Source organism: Copidosoma floridanum, unplaced genomic scaffold, assembly GCF_036245765.1.
Source record: "Copidosoma floridanum isolate Cflo_tuat_1 unplaced genomic scaffold, Cflo_Japanese_pri ptg000026l, whole genome shotgun sequence".
NCBI lineage: Eukaryota > Metazoa > Arthropoda > Insecta > Hymenoptera > Encyrtidae > Copidosoma > Copidosoma floridanum.
In genome coordinates this window covers 782,265-794,793 of record NW_028321903.1, presented here as the reverse complement: position 1 = coordinate 794,793, position 12,529 = coordinate 782,265, and the positions used below count along the sequence as shown (strand labels likewise).

At 32.8% G+C, this 12,529-nt stretch overlaps 1 protein-coding gene across 1 annotated transcript in view; it reads left to right on the top strand.

Annotated features, from left to right (window-relative positions):
- The window catches only part of centrocortin (cerebellar degeneration-related protein 2-like), a 397,006-nt gene that overhangs the window by 301,533 nt on the left and 82,944 nt on the right, over positions 1-12,529 (top strand). Inside the window, exon 6 of the mRNA XM_089595595.1 lies at positions 11,173-11,314. Coding sequence (XP_089451721.1) covers positions 11,173-11,314 — 142 coding nt within the window. The remainder of the gene's footprint in view (positions 1-11,172; positions 11,315-12,529) is intronic.

Sequence of the window (12,529 nt, the reverse complement as noted above, 5' to 3'; positions counted from 1 at the left end):
TCTGAATATATTATTTAGAAATAAGGATAATAATATTTTGCATGGACTGTAATTTATTGACATTTACGATGAAAATGAAGACCTCATTATAAATAAACGAAAAAACTTTGAATTAAATTTAGATATTGCTAAAATAATAGAGATATGTCACAAGATGTGCTGAGAAAATGAGTATCTAAATAAAGATGAAGTGACAGACATAGCTAGAAACATTTGCGCACCTAATCCATTAAAAAAATTATACAATAACCCTGTTACAGACTTAAATTTTAATTTGCGTATAGCCACATTGAATAAATTAGGTATTATGGTAAAAATAAGAGATAACGTTATGGAACTTAATATGATTTTGGAACTGATGAGATACTCTAACAAAAAACAGAGAGATTTGTTGATGCATGTTACAAATTATGTTTTAACAGCTAATTATTTACCTTTGTAAACATTTCTTAATGGACCAGCTGGTGGTGGAAAGACTTTTTTTATTAAATTGATTATGGAAATATGTAATTCATTCAGTGACACACATGGTTACTGTAATGCATAAATCATTTGTGCATCAACAGGAAAATCTGCTGTTGCCATAGATGAGAGAACTGTACATACAGCATTAAAAATTTCTTTATCAAAACTACTTTCGCCAACAATAAAAGTTGCCCAACAATATAGAACATTATTCAAATATGTTGTAGTACTTCTTATCGAAGAAATCAGTATGATTAGTGCCGAACTCTAAAATCAAATTGACAATAGATTAAAATGAATAACAGAAAACTTTGATATTAGTTTTGGTGGACTAGACATAACTTTGATAGGTTACTTACATCAGTTACCTGCAATTTGAACTACCCCTATAAAAAAATAGCCAAAGCAACGTATATTAGGCTCTGTTTATGGCGTATATCAAAATATTGTCAAGTAACTCAAGCAATGAGACAAGCAACCGAACAATTTTCTTCGTTACTTACTGAAATTGGCAATGGTAACGTCCTCAGTGATGATGACATTTCACTTATTGAAACAAGATTTTTTACCAAAGAAGATGCTGACAGGCTTTGTCCTTATGGAGTATTTTATGACAATAATTCCTTTTTCCATTATAATAATTATGTTTTGCTAATATGTGAAGACAAAATAACATCAATAGCCCATGACGTACTCACCGGATGTCACAACAATGAGCACAAAAATTTTATCAGACAGAAACTTCATAAAATGTCTACAGCTAATACTAGAGGAATGCCACATGAATAATGTTTGACATTTATTTTATTCATTAAAAAACTGAATAAACATTTATTAATGAAACTAATTTTTCAATGTATTCTAAGTCTTCTTTTAAATACATACTGTGGGTGTTGTACACGCAACTAATTTTACGAATGAGTATCAGCGTATGTGATAGATGATGCAAGCAGAATGTTAGAGATTTTTTTGTTTATTTTTTAAATAAAAACAAATTTATTAAAACCACAATGAACTAACATGCTTGTACTTATTCCAACAAAATTCGCACCACTTTCGTACACAACATCGTTTTGGCTGCTATGTAATATTATAGAAGTATAACTTTATTCTAGAATGCCCAAGCATCTACTGTCCACTGATTAAATAATACTTTAAAACAGTTGGGCTGCTTATCTCTAATCTTTGCTTGTCTAAGGGTACATTTTAATAATGAATACTAATAGTTTGTTTGGCTGATGCATGTTCACTTGAGCGCACATTTTATAGTATACATACTGTTAAGTGGCTAATCGCTGCTGTTTTCTTGATCAGGTGTATATTTTTTTTTTTAATAGGAATACTAAAATATAGTTGGGTTGCTATTCGCCCCTGCTTGCTCGCGTTAGGGCATGTTTTATAAATGAATAATACTAAAAAGCAAATAAGTTGCTTATTGTTAGTGCTGACTTACCCTAGAATATATTTTTTTAGTTCACTGTTTGCAATGCCTCTATTTTAAGCATGCGAGCTGCCTAGTGAAAAAAATTGTCTCTTGCCAAGATCATTCGAATAAATAGTTTTACGGAAAATTTTTTCGAAAACTTAAAAAAAAAAAGTTTCAAGAATGAGAAAACTAAATAAATTACTGATTTCAATGTAAATTATGTTAGTGTTCAGTAGAAAATTTTGTTTAGTGTTATCAGGTGTACTATAAGATTTAAAAAAATAAAAATATATATTGCAATTATAATAACACAACATGTACAAGTTTATATGTATATTTGCACTTGTGAAAATCTTAAAATATACCAGTAATCCCGCAGAAACGTAGTATAAATGCTTAAAAGGAAGCCTATTCTTACATTTATATTTATATTTATATTTATTAAATATCGTGTTGTGACTGTTACGTCCGATTTTCTGTAAGTGAAGTGTATAACTCGTAGATTCGTTCTAAAAACAAATAAATTCAATTTTTGTTCGTTAGGAACCAGCCGTTTGCCTACAGACCTTATTTGCTTTTACATACAGTATACTTTTCTTTTAAATCGGCTTGGCTTTGTGGTATCAGTTTTCACCGAATAGTATGAATGCAGTAATGTTAGCGTGTTATACGCGAGCTGGCGTTGACCTACTGTTTAACTTTGTATATAATGTAATGCAATAGTAGCATATCTTATTGGTCTTTTTATCTCACGTCTGTGTAAAAGTCTTTGTCATATGTAGTCTATTGAAATATTCCTTGATATTCAATTTATTCCTTAAAGTAGAAATTATGTTTCTATCAATTAGAATTTTAAATATTACATTTGCCTGAAGTGCACGCTTTTAACACGCAGCTTAGTCACTGAACTAGGTCTTACATTCGCGGAAAAAATGGAACAGAACTCATTCTTCAACGTTTATAGTTACTTTGGAGCACTTTATGAAAGAGAAAAAGTGAATATTGTTAAGTGCAAGGAGTTTTTATGTTCTTGCGTTTGGAGGACGTGTCAAGTTGGGGATCTGAACGACCAATCAGAGTTTAACCTAATTACTCTCCATTGACACGAGCAAAGTCGTGGTGCAATATTTACTCGGTAATTGATGGTTAAAACTGCTGATATCTCGGATTTTACATTGAGTACAAATTGCTGTCATAATCGTGTGCGATATTTCTTGTGGGCATACGCAGTAAAGAATGTTGAAATTGTTGATTGTTCACATTTTTTAATGTACTAGTGAGAATTGATGTTGTAAGATAAGTGCGTTATAAGATCATTTGAGGTTGCACGAGTAGTTGAAGTTTTTCTACGGTTGCTTGTTTCAAAAGGAGAAAGTTACACTTCACACGATTGCAGAAGCAGGTATAATGCTCGATGTTTAAAGATCGTTGAGTTTTTGCTTTTTTTTAATTTTAAAACGAAATTCTGTGTTATCAAGTAATAAATATTTATTATGAAGAAATAATGACTCTCTTGGTGATGCTATCAAAATCGTTTATTGCTGTGAACAACGTTTCGGCCCGTACAGTAAACCACGTTACAAGGCCCTCATCAGGTACAACTTCATAGCCACAACCATAGTGACTATAGGTATCACGATATATGGTAGATCGAAAAATATTCGATATCGACATCGGTATTTTTCGATCTACCATCCATCGTGATACCTATAGTCGCTATTGTCGTGGCTATAAAGTTGTACCTGATGAGGGCCTTGTAACGTGGTTTACTGTACGGGCCGAAACGTTGTTCACAGCAATAAACGATTTTGATAGCATCACCAAGAGAGTCATTATTTCTTCATAATAATTATCTGCTATCATGAGAGCCACTGACAAACTAATAAATATTTAGTATATTACATGGGATGTCACATGACTAATGAATAAATCTTAGCCATACTTGTGTTTATCAAGCTTTACTTAAATGCCAGCATACATATGTTGTATTGACGCAATTGCAATCTATGTTTTTATTTATTTTAATCTCGTCGGATACGTGACAAGACCAAACAATATTTTTTTTACTTGTGGGTGTCACCTGAAATAGGTGCATAGCAAATACTTCCAAACAGTTGGGTTGCAAATCACTGATGCTTGCTTGCCTTAAGGTACATTTTGTTAATAAAAAATAGAAATTAACATTTGTGTTGCTAACTGCTAATGCTTGTTTGGTCAAATGTTTATTATATTAATCAAGTAACTGCACTCTGTCTCGACTTTGCCCGAGATTTACTTAGTAAAGCACCGTACTTTATTGACACGTAATTTGAATTGAAAACATTTTGTTTAGAATCAATATAGTTTCAGTCGAGTAATGAGCTGTAAAAAAAGTTTAAAAAAATACAATGATGCTATATTGTACTCTGCGTTTCTTACGCGATTCAACAGTTTTCGGCCTTAAAAATCTGGTCATTTCTACTTTTTCACGTTCTAATAAACAAAAAACGCTGTTTGTTAAGACTTGAAAGATTAAAAACTGACAAATAATATATGATTTTCAAAATCCCAATACTGTACTACCACAGCAACAAGTCCTGGAGCCTTATCTTTCATTTTTTAGTTTAATAATTGATACAAATATATCCCATTTGCCTTATTTAAAAAGCCAGATATTAGTTGGGAGTTTTCCAGTGCAATACGTATCAGAATATGGACGAATACTTAAATTTAATTTTCTACGGGTAGAAGTAGTACACGGTTACATAAATTGTGTAACTATATTGCTGATTACATTTGTTTGATGAATATTTAAAAAATATGTACTGAATAATGTAAATAAGAAAAGTCGTAAGATATTTGAAAAAAATTTATTTATTTCACTTTGTTTTTTTTGTAAGTCTAGAATTGTTGTTGAATAGTCCCATTGGACGATATCATTTTCTTCTTTAAAACTTAAAAGTAATGCTAGTCCTGGCTTGTTATAGGCATATTTGTTTTGTTTTCTCGCCCTGATCGTTGACTCAGAAACTCCATATTTTTTTTATGTCGATGCTATTGCCTCCTCTTTTTTAACTTTTACTGCTACAAGGACCTCATTTTTCGAATACTGCGTTATCACTACCTTATTTTTTTTCCTTTTTTCTTTTTGTCACCATGATTTAAAATTAATTTAAATAATAAACTTGTAAGAAATATGCTACAAATACATGTACCTACTGAATTGTGGCACAGGGATCTTGTGCTACCCTAATAACTGCGTCTAAGTAATGAAGCGAACTGATTTATAAAAATATTAATGACTAGGAAAACTGTGAAGCAAATACGAAGTAAACGTGAGAAAGGTAATATAATGATCCGAAAACAGAAAGGATAGACTTCGAAATTAAAAGGCAATAATCTAACAGCTAAACTATGAAACAACTTTACTATAAAGAAAGAGTAATGAATCTTGACAGCATTTACGTTAATTGACTAAGGATAAGATAGGCTTAGGTTAAACAAAATAAAAAATACTATTGATAAGCCACTGATGAAGATATAATTTGTGGCTTAATGGAGGAAACTCTTATGAGAAAACCCGCTAAGAGGAAAAAAACGACCGATAGAAAATTAAATACAACGAAAATAACGACCTTTTTTGAACTTATGTACAGATGTGTTGGTGTAATTGTATAAGCGTGTAAACGTAAGTGCGCATCTGCACTGTTTTCCTTCTCGTCTTCGTACCACGGTTCCACTAGTGTGGACGTTCGCCATAGGTACTCACATCACGTGAGTGTCGACGCGGCCCGTGGCTTTTTTTAAGATTCGGAAAAAAAAAGATGAATCTACGCAGAAACACGTGAACGCATCGTAACGCAACAAAAACTTCTCAAAAACTCAAACGAACAAAAACTGTCCAAGACAAGCTACGTACAAAATTTGTCAAAAACAACTGAAGACTGATGTGTAAAGAGGCAAGATCAGACAGCATGAGGCCCACCGAATTTTCCTAGTGGTAGTACCTTTACTCTTTCTCTCAACCCCTTTGTCTAATGATGCGTGTCAATTAGCGGACGTATTGTTCATCTCGAATGTCAATCGGGCGTCGGGACGCGAACAATTCTCAAGGTAGGTGAGACAGACTTAGAAGTCGGTTTCGAAGGAGGAGAGAGAACAATAATCTAGAGCAAAATAAGAAAACGTGCGTAACATGTGTGTGTAAAGTTAATAAATTGAAATACTTGCATAGCTAAATACCGCTGAATACTGAGTTTTTCCTCTTATAAAGTGACAAATCAAGGAATAAAAACGTGAGTTCCGATACTTAATATCAATTCTCGGAACTTCTCTATAAAGTCATTGTTTTTACAACTTAAATAATTTATGTTACTACAGCTGCGCTAAAAAAAAAAATTTACCTGACAAACAAATATCTGTGGCTGCACCGTCCAGCGCGCCTTCGACACCTTGCGCTCAAACAGGCCGCTCGCGCAGGAAGCAACAGCTAGCCCCGAGAACCATCTTCTGCGTCGGCGCAAGCTAGCTCTCTCTCACTCGCGCCCACAGCTGCAGCGCCTATACTACTACTACTTTTGCAGTGTTACATATTACATTGGCTACGAGCCTTTTTCTTGTACTTTAATACAGTTAGTTCGTTTTGTATAGTCTTAAGCTGTGACACGTGCCTATAGCCCTTTGAGCCGTGTCTCCTTTGTAATTAATCTGTTCTCCAAAAAAGGTATTTCTATGCAATCTGTATTTGCTTTGAGTCTCCTTACTAAAGCCCGGAATCCTATAGACTATACCCCAAATATCTACTGTAATGTTAAAAAAATTTTAATTCTTTATTAAAAATTTTGCCTATTAAAATTTTTTTAATAATATACGTGCTCCTTTCTTTCCCTCTTACGTTTATCTAATAATGAGTGACTTTTCTCGAATTTAACTGTCGTTCTTTAACACATCCAACTTTTCCAATAGGAATAAGTAATTACTAAAATATTCAAAAAAATAATATTTCTACTTTAAAGTAGTTAAACTATAACACAATTACCAATAAAAAAAAAACTAATACTCAAACTTGAAGTTAGAACTCGATCACTCAAAAAATCACCCACACTGTTAGTTTTTGGAACTATGTTTTTGCATAAATTGTTGTTATAATAAGTAATAATGTCTGTAATACACAGTAAGGTATTTGTAATTAAGTAGAATCTGTGCCTACTAGTATAAATGTAAGTTACAAAAAATGTTAGCATTACAATTGTAGATTAAGGTTTAAACATGATTATGTTTTACGACCTATTTTATATTATTGGCATCAATGTATCAATGCTGTTTGGAAATAATAAATGACAGATTTGGCTGTCTTAATAGTAATTTTTTCAGTTTTCTAACTTTGTTCCTGGAACGTTTCGAACTTAGAAGTTATCCTACAGCTGTACAAATGTATGTGGAATTTGCAGTTGTGTTAAATACTAGCGTGGTTACAGTATGGCTAATGACAAGGGATTCCACGATTTTTACTTTTAACTTATATTTTGAAAAAAACCACTTTTATAAGTAGTATTCTAACACGTGGTAAAAAAAATAAATTTACATTTGTTATATGTACATAGGTTTAAAGTAAAAAAAAAAAAAAAAAAAATACAACGCACTGAGCAAGTTGTTAAGAGAAGTAAAAGATACCAATAAATAAGAATGTTCTCTAGTAAAATCATATTAACGAACGTTCTTATGCATTTATTAGCTCTTGTATGATCTTCGATGTACAAATAAAATAACATGTATCACTTCTTTTATCAACGGTTAATAACAGTATCTTCTTGGTGGTGCGTAAATATGTTGAAAAAAAGTGTTACTAAAGTAGGATTTTACCAAAATATTGTTTTCAACTGCTATGCTCACCATAACATGATTTTAACACGAATATCTATATCAGTGGGTATACTTGCGTATAGTTGACAATTAGCGTAGTTTTTTGTTTAAAATGACAGATAAATACAGTAAAAACTTAATACAATCAATAACGTTTTGATAAATAACTTTCACAGTAATTCGGTACTTATCATTGTTAATATCATACCTACTTATGCTACAATAAATTTAATAATTAAAATATATATATTTGTTAGTTAATAAAAGATATGACGTACAAAAAAGTATTTTTCTCATAACCCCGCCAAAATTACGACTTTGTTCCCTGTTTTCAGAGAAAAAGTGCAACATTCCTCCCAGGTGAAAAATCGCATGTACTGCTCGTAGAAAAAGTATTTTAATATCCTCTGCACGGTTGCCTCCCGAGCCATGGAGGATGGCAAAATACTTTTCCTAATAAGCAGTGAATGTAATTTTTACCTGAGAGGTTATGTTGCATTTTTCAACCTAAAATCATGAAAAAACGTCATATTTTTAGCAAAGGAAGAGAAAAAATCATATACGGGCTTCGGGAAGAAAGAACGGCATCATTTCTCAGGTATTTGCCACCCTCGCCTTTGGCTCAGGCGGCTACTTACACCTGGGAGGGAATGTCGTACTTTCTTCTCTTAGTGCGTAATACACTATTATAACAGAAGGTATACATCAAACGTCAATAAATACTATTGTTAAAAAAATTACTTGTATTGTTGTATCGTAAAATCGTGTAAAATTTCGAAGAAGAAAAAAAAAAGTTGCCATGAGTAAGAATTAAGCCCTAAAAATATCAAGGAAGAAGTAATTGCACAACGACGTAGCTAACTCGGATGTCGGACCTCTACCCAACTCATTATCAAAAGTAACATATGTTTCTAATAAATCTTTAAGTATCAAATAAAAGTAAACTTGGCTGACCTTGAAGTAACGAAGAGTAGAAGTTTTTTCTTCTAAAAGCTTATTTTTTTATGATGATTATTAAATTTTCATGGGTTGGGTAATAAAAGGGTAGCTGCGCAGTTGCAAGCGATTCCACTTATTTTTTTTTCTTTTTTATTTTTTTATAAATATATGTATGTTAGCAGGAAATATTGTTCACAAATTATCTACGCCTAATATATTCAAAAATCAACTAATATTTTCAACTATGTAGAATTAATATATACATCGTGAATTGGTTGGTCATTGTAATGTAAGAAACAAAAAACTCAGTACTTTATTAGTACACATGGTTTTTTTACTCTATCACGAAAAAATACAAATAAATTCATTTATATGATATGCAAGCTACGAGAGCCTAGAAAAACTAATTTAAAATCTCAGAAAATCTCCCAACTAATAAATTTACTCAGAGAATTCGTTATGCAACGTACACATAAAAATAATATACTATTATTACAAAAAATTTGATACCAAGTAACATCGAAATAAAAAAGATACTAAATGTAAGAAAAAAATTTCCGTCACGGAGATTTAAGCCCGGAAATGGTTAGTGCAAAGGTACATTATTTGATATGATGTACGAGATATTTGCAGAATAAATTTGTAAACTTAATTTTTAGAGTATTTTACAGAGCTTTGGCATGTTTGACTATTTTCTTCGTAATCAACGAGCTTGATAACGCATTGTATTAAATATCAAAATTAAATTTGAGATTCAAAGGACTTTCTATTGGTCTACGTGGCCAGCGCAAGACGTTACTGGGTGCAGCCGAGTAATACAGGGAGGGTGTGAGTAAACGGCAGCCATGCCAACCTAAAGTGGCTAAAGGTGACGTACAGTAGCTAACAGTGACGTACCGCAGCTGGCAGCTACGTACAGAAACCTTAGGTGACGTATGGTGGGGCAGAGGAAATTAATGATGGCTATGGTAACGTACGGTGGGGCAACAGTGACCAATAGTGGGGCAACGGTGGTCCATGGTGATTACGGCGACTTACGGTGGCCAATAGTATACCATGGTGAGGTAACGAAAATCGATCGGAGAACACCGGAGGTCCATGGCTATTGCTATGACTTACGGGAGCTAACAGTAGCGATGGTAGTGATCAACACAGCTAACGGTAACATGATTTGGACTTTGCAAGACACAGCAAGCTGCATGACCCCTCGTGTATGCCATGTCAGCTAAATACTCTCACAAGCGGGACATGTACGACACAGGTACATATTGCCAATCACCCACGGGTCATAGCTCGGTGAACGAGATAAGCAAAGAATTTCTGGGGCATTTATGGGGCAAGGTAATATATACTGCATTAGGCATGTTAACACATTAATAACGTTTACTCCAGAATCATACTTTACATTATTAAATGCGTCAGTGTTCAACCAAGTAACTTTAATGAACCGAATCCACAAAACTTCGTAGTCGTTCGCAGTAATTAATGCGCAGTAATTGGATCTTGGTCTCAACATGAGAACTTTTTGAGATACCTGCGCAGTAATTAGGGGGTGCAGTTACTGGTGCTAATTTTATAACCGTGAGCAGTAATACAGGCAAGTGATATTGACACGAAAAAAATTATATAAAAAAATATACACATTTAAGGCTATGCTCAATGGAATGTTTTGCTTAGTACTAAATCGTACGAGATGTAAAAAATATTAGAAGGGATTGATAACAGGAATTCTTACACCATTCTAAATACATCATGCGATGGGACTTGATTTTTTATCTTTACGTTGACGTATGTTTCATTACTGAAGATGTTTGCTTGGTTGTACCAATAGGAAACGAATTTTTTTCGAATTGAATCAAGAAAAATATATGTTTGAATAAATGAGAATATTTTGATGTCAATGAGAATAAAAAAATTAGTTAATAGAAATGTACACGTTTTTTAAAGCTATTAGAAAACTATATCTTGTTTTTTCATAGATTTTAGTCATTAACATTTGAAATGTGAACTATTTCATTACGGAAACTAGGATCAAGCAATAGGTACTGGCTAAACCATATTTTTCACAGATATAACATAAACGAGTCACCATACTACTGCGAATCACTCGACCTTATTAGCGTGCGTATTTTTATCTGACTTTGTATTCAATCTTAAGAATTGCTATTAATTACTTAAGTAATGTTTTTCTTCCTAAAAGCGTACCTATACCGAAAAATAATATATCAAAGTCTACTAATACCTATGGTACAAATTACTACATGGCTTTGAAAGTGTGTAATGTGTTTATGAGTCTTTGTGAGTGTTACTAAAAAGTATAATTTCCCAAAGTAGTATTATTGTATGCTGATTAAATTGTCAAAGACTGACTAAAGGCCCTTTTATGGTCTAAGGGCAGAGACCCAACTGGTTTGTTGTAAAGTAGTTGGTGACAAGTGTTAATTATAATAGTTAAGCAAGAAAAAGAAAAGTTTATCCAATGTGACGTTAATTAATTACAGGAAAAACCAGATGTGCCAAGAATGTAAGATCATGATTAACCGGGGTGATGAGACTCCGTCACTAAGGATAGACGATGATAGCATCGATGAGTGCAGTTCACACGAGTCACTTGGACACTTTAACGAGGATTGCAGCACAGTGGTATATACTTAGTTTAATGTAAGATTATTCTAATAGATGCTAATGCTACCAAATCACGATACTCCAAGCTGAAAGATACTTGCTTTTTATTACTGTCTGCTAAATAGGTAGTGAGGTTGCCAGGCGTATTAGGGTGGTAGTTCATTCGGGCAAGATAAAATTATACTTGAAATAACAATAACAATATAAGAAACATTTTTATAATACCCTTAAACTATAAGACGTACATGTCCTTTAGTATTATGGCAAAAAAAATTTTAAACTGGCTTCTTCTGTGTTTTTTTTGAATAGCTCGAAAACTAAAGTGTTTTGATAATTGAAATTAAAATTGAAATTAGTAACAGGGCCCCCCTTGGGAATAAAAATTTTCATTACATGATCCCTGTAGGTGTAATTATGATGAGTAAAAAAAGAGTAGTAATAAATTTGATCTTATGTTGCGTATTTCCTCCTTAGACAGCTTTCTTTGACCTATTTTCTGAGCTCTATTCCTAATATCTCACAGCAAAGCTCCTGTTCTTAGTTCGTTTTCAATGACATAACCTTATTTCTTTATCACCACTAACCTTTGTTCTGTAAATTTTTCTCCTATCAGTTAAATGGTGTTGAACCCCAGCAAGGTGTGATCTGTGATTGACAAAGTATTTAGATTACCCAATAAAAACTTGTTGTATGAGTATCTCTAGTGATTTTTTGCTGATGCTCACATCTTCGCATTAGATATGCGTGCACGACATCCTGGTTAAAGCTTAAATTAACCCATTCCTAGCCTTTGGTGATGCCCCATATCTAATGGATAGTCTTATTTCGCAAGCAGAATGCTTTTTAACATCACGTATGGACTCTGTATTCTTGAAAATGTGGTATCTTTCTAGCTTCCTGTTTTTGCCTAAGTCTACAGTTAAGTCAGATAAGTAGATTTTAGAAATATTGTTAAGAGCCATGGAAGGGCTTCTAGGACATATTTGTACTATTCAATAAATTTTATGTGATAAATAAGGGTATTGCTTTATTTAACGAAAATGTTTATTTATTAAGAAGTGGAATAGCTATGTGACACGCAAGGTATGGTATTTGGTGACTTTCATAATTTCTATCAATTCTTTTGAGCAGTTCTGATACTGATACATTTTTTGTTAACGGAAAAGTATATTCTGGATGTATTCTGGCTGCTTCTGTGGCTGCTTATGGAAATATCTAGGGGTTAATATATGT